Source organism: Notolepis coatsorum, assembly GCF_963971535.1.
Source record: "Notolepis coatsorum genome assembly, chromosome: 2".
NCBI lineage: Eukaryota > Metazoa > Chordata > Actinopteri > Aulopiformes > Paralepididae > Notolepis > Notolepis coatsorum.
Genome location: NC_140166.1, coordinates 196,266,599 through 196,287,071, shown reverse-complemented (window position 1 = coordinate 196,287,071; position 20,473 = coordinate 196,266,599). Strand labels below are relative to the sequence as shown.

Sequence of the window (20,473 nt, the reverse complement as noted above, 5' to 3'; positions counted from 1 at the left end):
ATATCACACTACTATCACGCCACTGTTGTGTTGAACCAAAAGTACACAGCACTATACCGTGTATGAATCTAATTGGCTAAGAACTGTCATGCCATAATGCACACTCCTCTTTTTGTTCTATATAAACTGACTGGAAACGTCCATTAAGTGTGTGTCGGGTCCCATGTACTCTTGATAGTCGTGGGAAGCCGATTTCACCATTCTGCAGAATAAAAGACTCTGAACTGAGAAACCGTGAGACAAGTTTCCTTTTGTGTGCACATCCCGGATAAGACGTCTTAAGATTTCCACAACAAGGTCCAGGTCCAGGTCCAGTCCCAGGTCCAGTCCCAGGTCCAGGTCCAGGTCCAGGTCCAGTCCCAGGTCCAGGTCCAGTCCCAGGTCCAGTCCCAGGTCCAGTCCCAGCGTCCATACCCCCTCCAGGGGGTGGGGTAAGAGTGGCTCTCTGGTGGGCTCTCTGGTGGTGAGCTCTCTGGTGGTGGCTCTCTGGTGGTGGCTCTCTGGTGGTGGCTCTCTGGTGGTGGCTCTCTGGTGGTGTCTCTCTGGTGGTGTCTCTCTGGTGGCGTCTCTCTGGTGGCGTCTCTCTGGTGGTGTCTCTCTGGTGGTGTCTCTCTGGTGGTGGGCTCTCTGGTGGTGGGCTCCCTGGTGGTGGCTCTCTGGTGGTGGCAACATCTCCTCTAGGGTTGGTCGGTCTGCAGGGTCTTTAGAGAGACAGCTCTGCAACATGTTCTGGCATCCTGGAGGGTGAGAGAGAGAGAGAACAAGATTTTGGTGAACATTTTTAATATGTCTGCATTTACATGTTAAGCTCTTATCTAGAGCAACTGTAAGTGCTTAAGTGCTCCAGTAAAGTTTGCACAAATTCCAATATTGGCAACATAGCAAGTAGGCAGAGAAAGCAGCACTAAGAGCATGTTAACAGCCCAGTCAACAGCCTGAGAACAGGAAGCCTAAAATAAAGATGTTCCACAATGAATGACTAGGTTACTAACAACAAGGACGCTTTTTGCGTGTGTGTGAGTGTGAGTGTGTGTGTGTGAGCGTGTGTGTGTGTGGGTGTGGGTGAGCGTGTGTGTGTGTGTGTGTGTGTGTGTGAGCACGTGTGTGAGCACGTGTGTGTGTGTGAGCACGCGTGTGTGTGTGAGCGTGTGTGTGAGCACGTGTGTGTGTGAGCACGTGTGCGTGTGTGAGCATGTGTGGGTGAGCGTGTGTGTGTCTGTGTGTGTGAACGTGTGTGTATGTGGGTGTGTGTGGGTGTTTGTGTGTGTGTGCCTTACCAATGAGGGGATCAAGGATCTCGCCGTGGCTCTCGAAGGGGTGGAAGCGCCCTCTGTGTTGATGTCGAGGAGTTGGCTCTTCTTCTGCTTCTCCTCCTTCTCCCACTCAGCCTTCTCCCTGGCCAGCTTGGCTCTCCTCATCTTCTCCTCCTCCTCCCTCTGCTTCTGATTCTCCTTCACCGCTTGCTGGAACATGTTCTTGAAGTTGTTGAGGTCACAGAAGAACTCCTCCACGGACATCTTGCGGGGGTCGAATACGAAGTAGTCCCCTAGGTCCGCGTACTGCTTCTCCATGTTCTTGTGCATCAGGTCCAGCTTCTCGTACTGCTCCCGTGCCGTGCTGACGAAGCTAGACATCTTCTCCACAAAATGGTCCTTGTCACTCTGCGGGGGAGGGAAGGTTTCTAGATCTTTCTCCAGGTTCTTGATCTGACGGCCCATCTGATCCAGGTTCTTCTGAAGGTTTTCTACCGATACTCTGCTGGCCTTCTCCACGTGGACGAGCTCGTCAGGGAAGGTCATGACCTCAGAGTACTGCTCCTGACACACGTCAGCCAGGAAGTGCAGCAGCGTCTGCTTCTGGTCAGCTGACTTGGTGTCTCGCAGCTTGCAGAGGGATGAGATGGTGAACCCGAAGGCCTTGGCGTTGCGGGAGCCAGCGTTCATGTAGTTTCCCACCAGCAGGGTGATCTGCAGCAGCTGGGCGAAGTTCTGGCTCTTCCTCAGCTCCTCGCAGGCTGCGGTGACGGACACCACCTCCGACTTCATGCTGCTCAGCTGCTCCTCGAAATGCTGCCGGAAGAGGATGGCGTGCAGCCGCGGCATCAGATGCTTCACAGTGGACATCACCACTCCAAACTGCTCAGTGTCAGCCAGGTCTTCATACTGGTCCTTCAGTTCTCCCAACACACTGAGCGGCTTGGCCTCCGGGAGCTGCTTGATCAGGTTCTGCACCATGGACTCGTTGGACTCGAGGACCTTCTCGTTGATCTGCAGGATGACGTCCTTGATCTCTTCGTACGGCAGACGCAAGGACCGCAGGAAGATGGAGAGGCTGTGGGAGGTCTTGGAGTCCAGCACCTTCAGCTCCTTCACCTTCTTCTTCTGCTTCTCCTGCTTCTTCTCCTCTGCTCCCTCCAGGTCCTTCTTGGCTTTGGAGGTCTTGGTCTGTGAGGAGAAGGCCAGTGTGAGTTTTGTGATGAGCTCATCGTTTTCATAGCGGCCCTCCTTGGCCTTGGTCCAGAAACTGCTTTCAGAGAGATCCTCCGCTCCAATCTTGCTCCAGTTGGCCCTCTTCATCTGCACCTCAGGCTTGTACTCCTTCTTAGGCGCGAGTCCGAAGGGCAGCGGGGGGGGTGCGTGGGCGCCCCAGCCCCCCATGCCAGGGGGTGGGGGCATGCCCGGCCCCGGGGGAGGAGGGGGCATGCCGGGAAACCCGGGAGGGGGCGGAGGCGGGGGAGGTATGCCCATCCCCGGTAAGGGCGGAGGGGGTGGGGGCATGCCCGGCCCCGGGGGAGGAGGGGGCATGCCGGGAAACCCGGGAGGGGGCGGAGGCGGGGGAGGTATGCCCATCCCCGGTAAGGGCGGTGGGGGTGGGGGCATGCCCGGCCCCGGGGGAGGAGGAAAGGGCATGCCGGGAAACCCGGGAGGGGGCAGAGGCGGGGGAGGTATGCCCATCCCCGGTAAGGGCAGTCCGAAGGGCAGCGGGGGGGGTGCGTGGGCGCCCCAGCCCCCCATGCCAGGGGGTGGGGGCATGCCCGGCCCCGGGGGAGGAGGGGGCATGCCGGGAAACCCGGGAGGGGGCGGAGGCGGGGGAGGTATGCTCATCCCCGGTAAGGGCGGAGGGGGTGGGGGCATGCCCGGCCCCGGGGGAGGAGGAGGGGGCATGCCGGGAAACCCGGGAGGGGGCGGAGGCGGGGGAGGTATGCCCATCCCCGGTAAGGGCGGAGGGGGTGGGGGCATGCCCGGCCCCGGGAGAGGAGGAGGGGGCATGCCGGGTAACCCGGGAGGGGGCAGAGGCGGGGGAGGTATGCCCATCCCTGGTAAGGGCGGGGGGGGTGGGGGCATGCCCGGCCCCGGGGTAACAGGAGGGGGCATGCCGGGAAACCTGGGAGGGGGCAGAGGCGGGGGAGGTATGCCCATCCCCGGTAAGGGCGGAGGGGGTGGGGGTCCGGCCATGCCAGGTAAGGGGGGAGGAGGCGGAGGGGGTCCCGGCATGCCAGGTAAGGGTGGAGGAGGTGGAGGGGGCGGGTGCATGCCCGTCTGCCCCGGGAGGGGAGGCAGGGGAGGGGGTGGGGGAAAGCCAGTGTGCCCAGGCGGAGGAGGAGGTGGGGGAGGGGCCACACCCGGTTGGCCCGGGAGAGGGGGCATGGGGGAAGGGGGCATCCCGGGCGTCGGCATGGGGACGTTAACCGTGACGTTAACCGTGACAACTTTAGTCTTGGCTTCTTCCAGATCCTGCGACAGCTTCTCGTTCTGCTCCTGCAGCGTGCTGAGCCTCTGGCTGAGGCCCCGGATCTCCTGCTCCTGCTCCTGCCTGGAGGAGGTGAGTAGCTCCTTTTCCTGGCTGAGCTCCAGGAGGCGCAGCTCGTAGTCGCCATCCAGCTTCTTCACCTCCGCCTGCAGCTCATGGCGCAACGTCAGCTCCACGTCCAGCTTCTTCTCCAGCTCGATGGCCTTGGCCTCAGCCGCCTCACTGGTCTCCACCTTAGTCTGGTCCACCATGTTGTCTATCAAGCCTTCTATATCCAGGTTGAGGCTGTGGCACTTGAAGTCTGGATCGGCTCCGTTCTTGTGCAGCACGATCTGAGATATACACACATCCATTAGCTTGTAGTACTGAGGCCTGGCCGTGTAGTCGTTACGGGACAGGAAGTGGCCCTCTGCCTTGGAGTCCTTCACCGTGTTGAACAGGATCTGGAACACCTCCGATGCGTCGTCCATCTCGATTTTGACGTCATCGTGTCGTGACCTCAGCTCGTCCGAGTCATCCTCCGCCTGCTCGTCAAACACCATGAGCTGCACCCTCAACTCCTTGTTCTCAATCTTCCTCATCTCCTCCAGCATCTTCTTCAGTCCCTGGCGCAGCAGCTCAGAGCGCAGGTGGATCCTGAAGTTCAGCTCCTCTCCGCGGCTGATCAGGGCGTTGATCAGCTGCATGCAACCGCCCTTGAGAGCGTTGTGTTTGTTCATTCCATCCAGTAGGGGTTGAAACCTCTCTATGTACCTGGTCTCAGCTCCCTCTGTGATGGCCTCCAGAACGCGCTCATGAAGGTTTTCTGGGTGCTTCAGGATGGAGATGGCAGAGAGCAGCTTCACAGTGTCCACCATCATGTGAGGAACCCTGGGGTTGATGGCTCTGACCAGCAGAGGTATACCCTCCTTTGACTCCAACATGGCTTTAAGACCATACTTGTTGTTCATCAAGGCTTTGAGGCAGCGGATTATCTCATGTTGATTCTTCACCCCCATGTTTGGGTACTCGTCCTGCAGCCTCTGCAGGATGCTGAGCAGCAGGGCCAGGCCCTCCAGGCCGAAGTTCTGAACCCAGCTGACAGGGTTGTTATTGAGTGAGACTCGTAGTGACTCCAGACAGCTCAGTAGTTGTGTGTCACGAAGGTCTGATTTTAACTCCTGGATGTACATCATCGCTGACCTGGAGCTTTCCTTCTGGTCCTGGCCAGCTTTGGAGGTGTGCAGGTACTGTGACACCATCTCTCGCTTGATAGCCATGTCTTTCTGTCTGAGAGGATGCTGCTTCTCCTCGTTCAGATTCATGTCCACCAGCATCTGCTCGAAGAGCCACAGCACGTACTCGTCCATGAGGTCGTGCATCTTCTTTCCGTCTCCATGTTCATAGCTCTCCTTCTTTCTTTTCTTTTTCTTCTGTATGGAGTAAAGCAATACACACAATTTACATCATTGATGTGAGAAATTGTTAAAGGCAAGACAGTAGACATAGAAAAGACTTAATTTTAAGATGTGATTTATGTGGTAAAGTAGCCTACTCACACCCAGCAAGCTTTTTATTTGCATTCACATGATTGATATCATTTAGCTTGTTGCTTTTTTTTTAAATATTTTATTTATAGCATTTTCAGCTTTTTTTTGTCAACCGTTTGGCCACGGAGGACCGACAGCGGCCATGCAGGACCGATAGAGGAGAGAGGGTGAAACGGGAGGAGAAGAGGGGAAGACATGCGGCACATGGAATCGAACCCGGGGCGACCGCTTCGTGACTCAGCGCGTTATGTGGTGTGCTACTATCCTATTAAATCAACTTTCCAGACCCAGCCCCCAGCCCTCAGCCCTAATGTATGGTATATGTAATAATAAAGTATATTATATTTAGCTCCCATTTGAATAATATAGACATATGTCTAAAAACATGACATTCTTTAGAAGTCTTAAAATAAAATAACTGTCAAATGATGTCAACTGTCAACCTGAATAACATTCAGTATTCAATATTGTCTGATTCAATATTAACATTCAGTATTCAAGTAGAACAGCTAGCTAGCCGTTGTGGATACTCACCTTTCCACAGCTAAACCAAGGCATCTTGTTAGATCTGTTCAGTCCTGTTTCAAGATGCACAATGAGATCTTCTGAGAGAATTGTTGAATAACAAATGTTCTAGAATGTTCTATTATGACATCATACTGTGACATCACAATGTTCTAGAATGTTCTATTATGACTGTCTAAAAACATGACATTCTTTAGAAGTCTTAAAATAAAATAACTGTCAAATGATGTCAACTGTCAACCTGAATAACATTCAGTATTCAATATTGTCTGATTCAATATTAACATTCAGTATTCAAGTAGAACAGCTAGCTAGCCGTTGTGGATACTCACCTTTCCACAGCTAAACCAAGGCATCTTGTTTGAGAAATGCAGGCTGTTTCAAGATGCACAATGAGATCTTCTGAGAGAATTGTTGAATAACAAATGTTCTAGAATGTTCTATTATGACATCATACTGTGACATCACAATGTTCTAGAATGTTCTATTATGACTACTGTGACATCACAACGGAACATGTTTGAGGGTCATTTGAATAATATAAATAAAATGTATGATAAGACTGTCCCCGAAGCCTGTTTTTGGGGTTCAAACTTCGTCAGGGTTTTTCGAACAGACGTTCGAACCTTCGTTTTTATTTTTTTATTTTATTATCTTTTTCCCCCTACATTTTCCTCCGATTTTCTCCCATCCCAATGTTAGTCGTTATGCCAATTCCCAATCCCCTTCCTGGTCGCTGCGCACTTACCCCCCACAGTCGGTCTGGGAGAGTGGAGGCTATCACGTGCTTCCTCCGACACACGTCCAGCCAATCAACCGCTTCTTTTCACCTGGCAGCTCGGATTCTCATTGAGAGGGCGTAGCGTGTGGAAGGATCACACTATCCCACTCAAGTCCTATCCGCGCTTAGCAGGCGCCCCGACCGAACTGTAGGAGTCGCTGTTTACAACGACCCGGACCCACCCCGCCAGCTTCTCCCACCCTCTAATACTGCCAATTGTATTAGTGTGAACGGCCAGCCAAGCTGGTGACAACCCCGGAACTGTGAGCTGGATTCGAACAGGCGAATCTAGCCGCTCCGGGGTTTGGTGACGAACGCAATCTCCGTTACGCCACCTGACCGCCCTGAACCTTCGTTTTTAATATCCTCAAACTAAATCCTCAATTTGAATAAAGTGATTAATCTGATTAAGGGGAGACACTACAGGTGAATAGGGTAAAATAATTAACTAATAGATATCACAATGAAACTTCCCCAGTTGATTACTTATATTAAGACAAGACTGTTTTGTATTACAAGTTTTCTGAAATTGTATGTTTAAATATGCAAATGAGGCATTATCTACTTAAATATGCACTAATTTGCATATCATTCCAGGACAGAAATCTGAACATTGGATAAAGCCATTTTCAAAATTATAGTTTCATTTTGTTGACATATTAGAGCCAAAGGTTATTACAGAGGGGATTTTGGATATCTCTTTTTATCACTCCATAAATCAGAAAATACTCCATTCAGTAAATTTTTATGGTAAAATTCCATATTTCGCCATGTTTTTAGGAATGAAATGTGATATAAATCAGGGTATGAATGCGATATCAACAAACCCTTCTGTAAATACCTTCAGCACATAAATATGAATAGAACTGGAAGGTTTGGTGTATGTGAGTGCTACTGCAGTGGAGATTTCTGGCTCAGAGTATGAGGAAAAACTCTTAAAACTCATTTTTGGGAAAACGCCTTCAAAGTTCTGTATTGTAAAATGCCATACTTTTTTTTTAAACAGATATTTACAAACACAAAACCTAATCAAACCATTAGTAATAGACAACCTAAACACATGCCTGATAACTGAATAATAATAATAATTATGTTATTGAACTGAACAGAACTACACACAGGCTACAAACAGTGTAGTACAGTGTAGTACCCCCTAATAGGCAAAAACTATTTGAATAGATATCACTATGAAACTTTCCCAGTTTGTTATGTACATATAAACTAAGAAAAAATATATTGCAAGTTTTCTGAAATGTATGTTTATATATGCAAATGAGGCACTTCCCCATTAAATATGTGTACATTTATGGATGCAATAAGGCAAAATGAAGTAAAATAAACAACTAAATGTGTGTTATTGATGTTTTATTGTCACTAGTTTCATAGAAGACATGTTTAGGAAGCAAAATATAACAAAATCTCAAAATCAACAAAGAAAGTATATTTGCCTATTCACCTGCAGTGTCTTGCCTTAAACGAATGTTCGAACCTTCGATTTTAATTAAAATATTAAATAAAATAAAGATTTAAAAAAAAGTTAATATATATTTTTTTTATATCCTCAAATAAAGTGATTCATTTGATTAAATTAGTCTTTTTTCATTCAGTATTCAATATTGTCTGATTCAATATTAACATTCAGTATTCAATAGTGTCTGATTCAATATTAACATTCAGTATTCAAGTAGAACAGCTAGCTAGCCGTTGTGGACACTCACCTTTCCACAGCTAAACCAAGGCATCTTGTTTGAGAAATGCAGGCTTCAGTCTATGTGTTGTTTAGTCTAAACTATTAATGCGACCTGAGTACAGTGACCGAGAATGTTTCCTATTTCTATTGTTATGAAAATGTGATAGAATCCTATAAAAATGTGGACGAATTTGGTCACTGTGACGTTATCTGTCTGACTGATCAGTCCTGTTTCAAGACGCACAATGGGATCTCTGAGAGAATTGTTGAATAGATACACAAATGTTCTAGAATGTTCTATTATGACATCATAATCAGTAGGGATATCCTCTTTCATTGGTCTATGTTGACCACGCCCCCATGGTTCGGCTCCTCCCCCTTCAGGGGATAATGCCGCGTTCACGTTACGTGGGAAGAAGCGGAAGAACCAGCTTCCGACTGGGAAAAACCATTCACGTCAGCCTCCTAGTGGTAATTCTTACTAGGACATATGGGATTTTTTGATAGACCCCGATATCTCCCACTTCGCGTCACGAATTGCGGAAGTATGGATGTGGGCGTTTCATCGAATCAACGCGTGAAGGCTTCCTAGTTGTAGCAACGAGATGTCCTCTGGTTCTTCCGCTTCTTCCCACGTAAAGTGAACGCGGCGTTAATCTTGATCCTTAGGCCGCGCCCCCTTTTTGTATCTTTTTGGTGCGTTCACGTCAGGTGGGAAGAAGGGGACGAACCAGATGACATCTCGTTGCTACAACTAGGAAGCATTCACGCGTTGATTCGATGAAACGCCCACATCCATACTTCCGCAATTCGTGACTTTTACAAATACGTTAAAATCAACTGTAGACGAACAGCAGCAAGTATAGCTCGTTTTTCATATGAAGAGTACAGCAGTATGATTGTATTATTCTGATTATGTGATCAAAGTGATCATTTTGATTTGTATTTACCTTGTATTGCCGACATCGCCGTCAAGCTTGCTGCCATGATGGTTGATACTTCCGCATTTCGGGACGCGAAGTGGGAGATATCGGGGTATATAAAAAACTCCCATATGACCTAGTAGGAATTACCACTAGGAGGCTGACGTGAATGGCTTTTCCCAGTCGGAAGCTGGTTCTTCCGCTTCTTCCCACCTGACGTGAACGCACCATTTTGAACCGCTTGTCGTAGAGACTTGCGGGTTGTGCCATTGTACTCAGTAGGGATATCCTCTTTCATTGGTCTATTTTGACCACGCCCCCATGGTTCGGCTCCTCCCCTTTTGTGTATCTTTTGAACCGTTTGTCGTAGAGACTTGCAGGTTGTGCCATTGTACTCAGTAGGGATATCCTCTTTCATTGGTCTATGTTGACCACAGGATTTGAATCAATTAAGGCTTGCAGGTGTACTGAGTTGATTGACACCTGCATGTGCATGTGCATGGGAGGTGTCAATCAACTCAGTACTGATTTCTACATGCATTGGTGGACGTTAGCCATGACCTCTATACAATGGGTTAACCCTTTAACTATACCACTTACATTAAACACCCTAGCAACCACCTATAACACCCTAGCACCCACCTAGAAACACCCTAGCAACCAGCTATAACACCCTAGCAACCACCTAGAAACACCCTAGCAACCAGCTATAACACCCTAGCAACCACCTATAACACCCTAGCAACCACCTAGAAACACCCTAGCAACCAGCTATAACACCCTAGCAACCACCTAGAAACACCCTAGCAACCACCTATAACACCCTAGCAACCACCTATAACACCCTAGCAACCACCTAATAACACCCTAGCAACCACCTAGAAACACCCTAGCAACAACCTATAACAACCTAGCAGCCACCTAAAACACCCTAGCAACCACTTAGAAACACCCTAGTAACCAGCTAGAAACGCCCTAGCAACCACCTATAACACCCTAGCAACCAACTAGAAACACCCTAGCAACCAGCTAGAAACACCCTAGCAACCACCTATAACACCCTAGCAACCACCTAGAAACACCCTAGCAACCAGCTATAATACCCTAGCAACCACCTCTTTTGTATCTTTTGAACCATTTGTCATAGAGACAATACAGACCCTCTCCCGTTGGCCGGCGGTGCACAGGCATCACCCACACTTTCACAATTTCCCCCGCGGAAAGAAAAAGAAAAAAATACTAATTTAGGCCCAGTCCACACGATCACGGGTATTAATGACAGTTTTTTTTAAAAATTATTCAAATTTTTTTAACTCTGTCCACACGACTGGTTTAAACTCTGCACCGAGTGACGTCATATACATGTAGTACAATGCCAAAGCAATAGGTGGCGATGTTGTTCAGACATGAAGGCCATTTCAACCAACCAGAGGGGTTTAGGGTTAATACCGGAAACTGACCTGACATAAACATCCCTCCTTGCTCACAGCCCTTTAGCCAACGTAGCATTTATTTTCAGCAAGAAAACAAAGTGCATTAAAAGTGCAATAAACAAAAACGGATACATTCACTGTGTGTTCTGCCTCTCATTTGTTGATGAAACAAAACCAACATCAACACAATTTACCACCAAGAGCGGATAGTTTAGTCTCACAAAAAGATCTCCGGTGTTGTTAGCTACATGCTAATGTGAATGGCATTCTCCATGTATAGTTAGCATCGAGGCTAGCTGAGGCTAGCATCTGCGATTTTGTTAGCTTACATGCTAACGTAATAATGTGGTAACGTTAACGCTAGTAGAATGAATGGATGCAAACGTTATTTAACACATTGCAGAATGGGTACAACACAATACGGCTCAATACAAACAATTGTTAAGGGGATGCAGTCTGGACTGGGTTCCTTATAACAATAACTTGACAACACATGAATTTAGTTTAGCCGCAGCTACAGGTTTACTCTGAGCGTCAGGTCAGGAATGCGACAACAGACATCATCAGTCGATCACAACACTCTTCAACACAGACGATACGTTTCGAACAAAAGTTTGTTACAATCATTTTCATATAACGCTACTTGGGACAGCTCTGCTGTAAACACTGGAAATAACCTTGGTTTCTATGCCCACACGCAACCACTGCAACCGGGATGTGCGCAAAACTTCACCCTGGACTCTGGTTTTCAAAGACCGCGGTTGCAGTGTAGCAAAACCCCGGTTGTGTGTGGGCGAACAGTGCAACTGCGCACATACAATCACGGTTACATTAAACCCAGCGCTCGTGTAGACAGCCCCTTAATCAGATTAATCACTTTATTTGAGGATACATTTTTTTTTATAAATAAATTGTTTTTTTCAATTTTTTTGTAATTTTAATTTATTATTAAAAACGAAGGTTCGAACGTCCGTTTAATCAGATTAATCACTTTATTCAAATTGAGGATTTAGTTTGAGGATATAAATATATATATATATATATTCAAATTATTTAAAACATTTTTTTTTATTATTTAATTGTTTTTATTAAAAACGAAGGTTCGAACATCCGTTTGAAAAACCCTGACGAAGTTTGAATCCCAAAAACAGGCTTCGGGGACAGCCTTACCATAAATGGAACTCAAACATGTTCCATTGTGATGTCACAGTATGATGTCATAATAGAACATTCTAGAAGATTTGTGATGGCACAGTATGATGTCATAATAGAACATTCTAGAACATTTATTCAACAATTCTCTCAGAAGATCTCATTGTGCATCTTGCAGCGTAACTGGACCACATACCACTTTAACATAACCTTTAATCAGAGCAGCATAACTGGACCACATACCACTTTAACATAACCTTTAATCAGAGCAGCATAACTGGACCACATGACACTTTAACATAACCATTAGTCAGAGCAGCATAACTGGACCACTTTAACATAACCTTTAGTCAGAGCAGCATAACTGGACCACTTTAACATAACCTTTAGTCAGAGCAGTATAACTGGACTTTAGATACTTAAGTACATTCAATAGAAAATACTTCTCTACTTTTACTTAAGTAGAATTTTAATGTAGGACTTTTACTTTTACTGGATTACTCGTTTATCTGGGTATTTCTACGAAACACCAACACAGTTCTATGGAGTCAATAAACAATAAACACCAACATAGTTGTATGGATGAAATCAATGCTAAACAACTACAACACAGTTGTATCAGTGCCTTGTACTGTATATTACTTCATGGTAAACTGTAGGCATTTAAAATTGAGCTACATGTTTATGGGTAGGTAGTGACTCAATCCCAGATGTGAGAGAGAAATTGAAATAGTCAACGCTACGTGTGGTAACATTGACTGTGAATTTCATAACTAATATGTGTGAATATTAGAAAGCCATAAATGCAAAAGGAAGTGTACCTTTCAAAAGCAGAATGGATTTTCAGGGCTCAGCCAAAGGTGATATTATTGGAGTTACAAGAGACAGACATTCCAAACCCCCCCCCCCCCCTCAAGCAATGACTAATCTAGAGAACAAACACCTTCTCGAGTTGACTGTATGTAAATGTAGGAGCAGAGCAGCACAGACTGGCTAAGGAAAATATAATTACATTATACTAGATTAGAATGAAAAACAATATTGGAATAATAACTATATCATATTAATCTATCTGAGGTATTGAGTAAATTGTAAAAAATTCTAATTGTATTTGAATATCATTCAGTGTCAAACTAATTATGAAGATAATAGTGTCATTTCACTCTTGTTGCCAACCATATATAGAAAATAAGTCTCAATTACAAAGGTTTAGTCTGGTAAAATACACGTATCAAGTTATTCTTTATCACTGTTTGATATCAAAATGTAAGCCTTGTAAAATGTTTATTGGAACATGCCTCTGTGAAGAAAAGGCCACACCGATGCGGGCCATGAGCCCCCCCTCTGATGCAGGAACAGGCCCACACCCACACAGGAGATCGATTGGGGACCGCCCCCAGAAGACCACCGGATTGGACCAAAACGTACTACTAGACTGTTATGATTGGGGGAAAATGATAGTATTTAAGAGCGAAAACAGTGTTAATTCAGGAGCCCAGACAATCCAACGGTCTGTGGCTCCCGCTCCCCATCCAGAGAAATGCTGTCGGCTGATTTTCATGTGAGTAAGCTGGATGGAGGTGTCGTGGAAATATTATCATGTCATTATGGATCTGTGTTGTTTTATCATGTCATACAGCTTGAGTTTCAGTCTGACCAGATTTACTGGTTAATGTGTGTATGTCTCTTTAAGATTACTCTCTCAGTCGTAACGAAGTTGCTGTTTCTACCAGCCATAGAGCCATAACCCAAGGTCATGGGAACTGTAAGATGGAGCTGTTTTTCCTTCCAGGCTTAGCCATAACATAGTCGTATTATTAATTTCTCTAACCAGCCATTTTGTTTTCTTCTACGTCATTTCATGTATTCAATTGTATGTCTGACCAGGCCTCTGGGTCAGTCCCTGTCAGACGCTAGGGGGTAAACATGTCTGGCTCTGGCGGGTGACTGGCCTGGCAGCGTGGCCACGCTGTCATGAACTTTCTTTATTAAATAAACCTTCTTATTATTATTAATAATGACTCAGAATGATTAATGTAAGCGGCTCATCGTTTGTCCATTAATAATTCCCATTACAGAGGAATCACTGTTTGTGATATATATGCTTATCTTAAAAACCAGGCTTACTCATGTGTAAAATGCTTACAGTAGATTCTCTATTTTCATTGATGTTAACATGACTGTTTGTATGTACATATTGGGGTTTGATGTGCAAACCTTGTTGATCCTTTGTACAAGACATATGTTAATGTGCTCTGAATAATCCTTGTATGAAAAAGCAAACTTCTAATTCACTCTGAGCCCCGAGGCAAATAAATGAGTTTGAACCATAGTTCCTCTTTTGTCTGGCTGCACAAGCTTATTTCTCATCTGACTAAGTCAGATGAGGAGACCATTTGAATCATTGATGACCTCCTTTCCTCCTTCCAGATAGCAACCACATTGTACTGTAAAATAACCTTAGATATTGATTAAGAATATACCACATATACGCAAATCATGTTTTAACAAATCATGTTATCAATGGCATGAAAAAGCAGTGAACTTTTAGTGTTAAAACAAACCATTTCCCCTGAAAACCTAGAATACGAAGCACACCAAAAAACAAAACACGTCTTTGTTTGGCTTGTGTCATGTAAAACGTGCTATATAAATAAATCTGATTGATTGACTGATTGATTGTATTTCTACTCCCCAGATCTTCATGGACAAGAAGCAGGCACGCGAGACGCGGCAAACGCAGATCCTCAAGTTTGAGAACATGTACATTACAGAGCTCTCTACCAAGCTGGTAGAGAGCGAGATGAGATCAGCATGGTATCGCCAGGAGATCATCAAGACTGAGAACAGCATGTGGGAGCGCACGAGCCACGAGATCATCAAGCTGTTGGAGAGCCAGGTGAGACATCCAGAGCCATACGATAGGAGGGTTCAGCCATGTCCAGTGGTGGAAAGTAACAAGTACTGTACTTAAGTATAATTTTGAGGTACTTTACGTGAGTATTTTCATTTTAGGGAACTTTATACTTTTTACTCCACTACATTTATCTGAACCCATCAGTTACTAGTTACTTTGAAGAAAAAGATTTTGCATAGAAAACATGGCAAGAATGTATGAAGATTATATACTTTCAAATTTGAAGCCTGTCAACTTCAAGAGGACGTAATCAGAGCAGCATAACTGGACCACATACCACTTTAACATAACATTTAATTACAGCAGCATAACTGGACCACATACCACATAACCTTTAATCAGAGCAGCATAACGAAGGTTATCTTATAACCCTAGTTATATGAGTAATAGCGAGCGCTTTGCTCTATTGGAACTGTCCCTTTAATCATATCCTAAATGAAAGCTTTCACCTCGTGTACCTGCCCACATCTGCCTGACCACTCCCACATCCGCTCCTATAAAGCGGGGTCATGGCCATACAACAGCTCCTTCCCCAGTCTTTCACTGCCGAAACGGAAGACCGTGGGGTCCTCAGTGAGTCAGAGCAAAGCGCTCGCTATTACTCATATAACTAGGGTTATAAGATAACCTTCGTTATATTTCGTTATAGCTTACGCTTTGCTCTATTGGAACACAAGAGCTGAGCAGAGCGTAAGCCCGACAGATGCACCCGCTGAGGTCCCCTACAACCATCAGAACCGGGGAGGATCCGGGCCCCCCCGCCCCCCCTAGCGAGGGACGGGAGGGAGATCAGACCCCGACTGTGCGAAGAGGGTTTAGCGCCTCAAACGCACAGGGTGAGCAGACCGTGGGACTTACCTTTGTTTAGAAGGGCCCGCGACTACTCAGACGCACATCCCACACGCCACCAGGGAACGGACGTGAGCAAAACCCCCGTCACAGCCCCCAACATCGCGGGGTCGGAGTCAAAACCCCAACCCCATGGCAAGGCCGTAGCAGCGGAGCGCGGAGGAGGTCCCAGCCCTAGGCTACAGCCCGAGGACTAGGACCCCCTGAAAAAGGGGCCTGGTGAGGCCAACGAGGCTGCGGCATCGAGACCCCACCAGACGGTCACTGGTGACACCACCCCCCACATCGCCAGCGTATCGGACAGGGCCTAAATCAGGTGAAGGCCCTTCCCCCCATGGCACGCCACTCTGAAGCACTCTCAAGGAGGCTTCCCCCCCACAATACTGTGGGGCCAGCCGGCGTGCCGGGGAGACAACCCTCCAAGGAGGTTGACCCCTCAATCCAGGCAAACAGGTCCCAAGAGCAGAACTCGACCTGTGCCCGGAGCACTGCGGACTAGACAGGTGCCTAAGGGGTCTACTGTAAGAACAGTATGCCGGCGGGAAGGGTGTTCGGTATGCTGTGCACCATGTCACAATCTCCACGAAACCCGACCCCGCCAATTTATTAATCCTACTGGGTCGAGGTTCAGAGAAAGAGGCTGACACAATTGGCAGACGTCATGAAAGATGCAGGGGCATACTCTCGGGCAGACGGGGTCAGGCCTGGCCTCAACCCGAGAGTCGACTCTGCTACCAACACACCGGGGAGCCAACCACCCGCCTATGTTTATTTTAACAGGAGGCGGTTGCTCCCTTAACCCACTAAGAAACATAACTGTGCGTATACACAGGCTATACAAGCAGTTCAAGCGTTTCAGGTTTCAAAAGGGTTAACCCAGGCCAACAGGTCATCGAGGGCAAGGCCCGACCTGGGCCTGGCGGACTGGGACCTACACAGGGATGCATAGAGGAGTTGACAGGGCAACCTCCCCGACAGCCCCCTCCCATCCCCGGCTTAGCAGGGAGGGAGGGGTGAAACAAATGGAGAAGGACCAAGCCCCCTAACATAGTGCAATGGTACAACACAGTATGGACCCAAGCACGTCACTGTTAAGGGCAACTCGTGGTGGCAAACATATGACACACACATTCATGACATCAATCCCTGTGACGTCCGGCCCGACCTGGCATTTCCCTCCCGGAAAAGCACAAAGTCCTTCAGGGTTATAGGATATTTCATTAATATTTGAAGCTCTCCTCCTCTGATAGCATGATTGTCTCCTCCGGGCCTTCAGGCTGTAGGGTGCAGTGCCTCACATGCTCTTCTGTGGCTCTCTGTACATCTGCCCCCCCCACACACACGCGCCTCACACACAGTGCCTGGTCACAGGCCGGTCAATGGAGCCACTTTCTCAATTAGCTCTTGTCCTGATCAGCATGACGACAGCTCACATGCTACCATGTGCCCCCTTCTTCTGATAAAGGCACACATAGGCGCACACACACACCCCTCCCCTTCTCTTCTTCATCCATGAGGTATAAATATGTCATGTAATGTGGATATTCTTTCTTCTGATGCTGGTGAGAGGGAGCCCCGTGGAGGGCGGCGGACGGTTTCTTCTTCTCTGTGCAATAAAGACTCTGTTTGAATACAACTTTGTCGTTCTGTGAATCTTTGGTCCGCTGGTCCATAACTATATCAATTCAAGGACTTACGAGGGACAGGTTATCCCTTACAAATGGAGGTTCCGGTGAGAATTGATGTGGGCCAGCTGTACCCCAGAAGGACGGAACGAGAACTCCTGGAGGAATGGAGACACGGAGAAGAGAGGACGGAGCAGAAGATCCAGGCGTTCACTGCCAGCTGTCTGCAGTGCGTCTGAATCAGGGGTGAGCAGCCGCAGCCCCTCAGACGTACCACCAGACGACCCTTGACCAGGAGACAGAAAGGAGAAGACGGAGAACAGGCCGGAGATGAACACCGCAGCCAGGCACCGCAAATCATCGACAGCAGCCAGGCACCGCAAATCATCGACGGCAGCCAGGCACCGCAAATCATCGACGACGAGAACGGGAGGAACCGCAGGAGGTGGAGCTGGAGAGACGGTGGGCCAGCTGAGGAGAGGTAGAGGGGACAGTCCAGAGACACTGAGGAGCGGCAGACCAGAGAAGACACTTTTGCCTAAGGGGACCGCACCCTGGAATGGGAACCAGCTCAGGAAGGAGACCCACGCCCTAGAAGACGGGACCAAGGAGTGTACTCTAATAGAGGGGTGGGTTCCTCTGGGTTAGGTGAATGAGTAAGGGGGGTCCAACAGGGTTTGAAGTGTATTGTCTGAAAAATTGCGAATCTGTGTCTCTCTTTCTTCTCTCTCTCTCTCCCGTTCCCCCCCCCTCCCTCTATCTCTCTCTCCTCTCTGAACGTTGTTTAGTTTTCTTTTGATGTGTTTAATGGTTGATAATAGGCAGGTATGGTCCATTAATGAACTGTTGTGTTGACATAAATTAAATTAATGTCAAAAGGGGGAATTATAGGATATTTCATTAATATTTGAAGCTCTCCTCCTCTGATAGCATGATTGTCTCCTCCGGGCCTTCAGGCTGTAGGGTGCAGTGCCTCACATGCTCTTCTCTGTGGCTCTCTGTACATCTGCCCCCCCCCACACACACGCGCCTCACACACAGTGCCTGGTCACAGGCCGGTCAATGGAGCCACTTTCTCAATTAGCTCTTGTCCTGATCAGCATGACGACAGCTCACATGCTACCATAATAATAATAATAATAATTTAGGACCTGCTCCGAGGTCACCATTTGGCACACATGCGAACCATGCATACAATGCGTATCTGCGATTAACCCATCCCGTCGTCCTTCCCCCCCAAGGGCAGCCGGGAGCAGACAGGCGCCACGTGAGCCGCGCCAGGGGACCAATCCAAGTGCTCCTGTCCGTCTTCGTCAAGGACGCCACAGCGTTAGCGATCTTGTTGTTGTGCATGTTTTTCCATTGGGTTTATCTTATCGGGGGGGGAAACCCTTGCGAGCACGGGGAGAACATGCAAACTCCACACTCTCGCCTGGGAGATACCCCACCTGGGTAACTGGCATCATGGAAACCTGGTCCCCAAGCGGGATTCGAACCCTGGACCTTCTTGCTGATACAGGCACACATAGGCGCACACACGTACTTACACACGCACACGCACGCACACACACACCCCTCCCCTTCTCTTCTTCATCCATGAGGTATAAATATGTCATGTAATGTTGATATTCTTTCTTCTGATGCTGGTGAGAGGGAGCCCCGTGGAGGGCGGCGGACGGTTTCTTCTCTGTGCAATAAAGACTCCGTTTGAATACAACTTTGTCGTTCTGTGAATCTTTGGTCCGCTGGTCCATAACTATATCAATTCAAGGACTTACGAGGGACAGGTTATCCCTTACAGGGTACCAGAACTGCAGATCTGCGCCCCGGCAGGCAACGGGTTAAACTGATCCAGTCCGGCGCGACCAGAACCAGTCCCGTGTCCTAGTCATGCCGCTGCCCCCTGATACGACGCCAAAAGAAAGCAGAGCCATGACACCAGGTGCATGGCGTGCCAGATGAGAGCACATACTTACCTGTAGAGTAAAAGCTTTACATCATGCACGCCAGCCACAGCCGATAACCTCGTTTGTGTAAAAAACTGGCTTTATCCACGGCTCTGGCTTATGTGTAAAAACTTGCCACCTGTTATTTTTATCATTACCCTTAAGCAAAGAAAAAATATCAAGCCAAAGAAAGGGACTCAAGGCCCTTGGTCATATGCCACTATGTACAACTCTGTATTGATTGATTGATTGATTGAAAAGTTTATTAACAGATTGCAGAATGGGTACAGTACAGTACAGCTCAATACATACAATTGTTAAGGGGATGCAGACCAGAGAAAGACTTTCGTCTTGTTTACATCAGGGTCCCCCATTTTCAATTCATCATAAATTGATGTAGACTAACACCCAGCCAGTTGTGGACTCAAGCTACGTTTCCAAAACGTTACATGAAACACACACACAACTTCTCATCATACAATAAAAAACCCTGTTCACTCTTACTCACGTAAGAAGAACGCTGTTCTTAAGTAGAGAGAAAGACATAAGCCTTGGCCAAGTGCTAGAACATACAACCTTGCTAAGCTATACAAAATAGCGACCAACACAATTTTCAAAGAAAACTGTACAACACTCTAAGCAAGAAAAAGCAACCCCAGCATTCGAAGCTGCGAGTTCACATAGCACACGTCGTATCTCCCAAAATGCAGTGAAGTAACACACGTTTTGTTAAACAAAGACATCGTTATTAACCAAAAACATTCGGGAGGGGGAGGAAGGAAGAGTGGGGCATAGTGTAATGTCCTACGGACTCCTACCTGACCACCTGGACGCAGGATGAAATGGCCGCAACAACAGGCTGGTCTACCACGTTGACGAGGCCTCTTGCTGGCGGGGCCAGAAGCGGCGACGGCTGGAGCCTCGCTCCGGCGCGACACCCCCATCCTGCGGCCGGTCATGGTGCAGGCCGACGACATCTTCTGCCAGAGATGACGCCGTAGTCAGAGTGCTCAGGGCCCGCTACTGCCTCACGGCTAATGCCACGGTTGTAGCACAAGCTAACAGCTAACTCCAGGCTGACGGTTAGCATCAAGCTAACGTGTCTAGCCTTAACGTAATAGCAAGCTAACGGTTTAGCCTAACAGCTAACTGGCTAACAGCTAGCTTTTACCGGCTATTGATAGCCAACAGCTAATGCAGTAGCAAGCTAAAGCGGCTACTACTACTGAAGCTGTGTAACGTGAGGAATAGCGATACAGGCCAACACTTCACACAGCCGACTGTCTCTCCTTCTTTTTATCCAAAAGAAAAAAGGGGAGGCAACACACGTCCCTCTCACAGAACGGTGTTACC

The 20,473-nt window shown here is 47.5% G+C and overlaps 1 protein-coding gene and 1 long non-coding RNA gene across 2 annotated transcripts; one reads left to right on the top strand and one right to left on the bottom strand.

Annotated features, from left to right (window-relative positions):
- Window positions 1-677: 677 nt before the first annotated feature.
- Window positions 678-5,837, bottom strand: LOC311223680 (protein diaphanous homolog 1-like; the record flags this gene model as incomplete). The annotated part of the gene is made up of 3 exons (XM_084308452.1): window positions 678-737; window positions 1,278-5,162; window positions 5,814-5,837. 3 exons carry the CDS (start codon window positions 5,835-5,837, stop codon window positions 678-680), a joined length of 3,969 nt encoding a protein of 1,322 aa, XP_084164578.1.
- An 11,281-nt stretch (window positions 5,838-17,118) lies between these two features.
- On the top strand, window positions 17,119-18,742 carry LOC311223047. The gene is made up of 2 exons (XR_014619393.1): window positions 17,119-17,803; window positions 18,416-18,742. It is a non-coding gene; the product is annotated as an uncharacterized lncRNA (long non-coding RNA).
- Window positions 18,743-20,473: the final 1,731 nt, after the last annotated feature.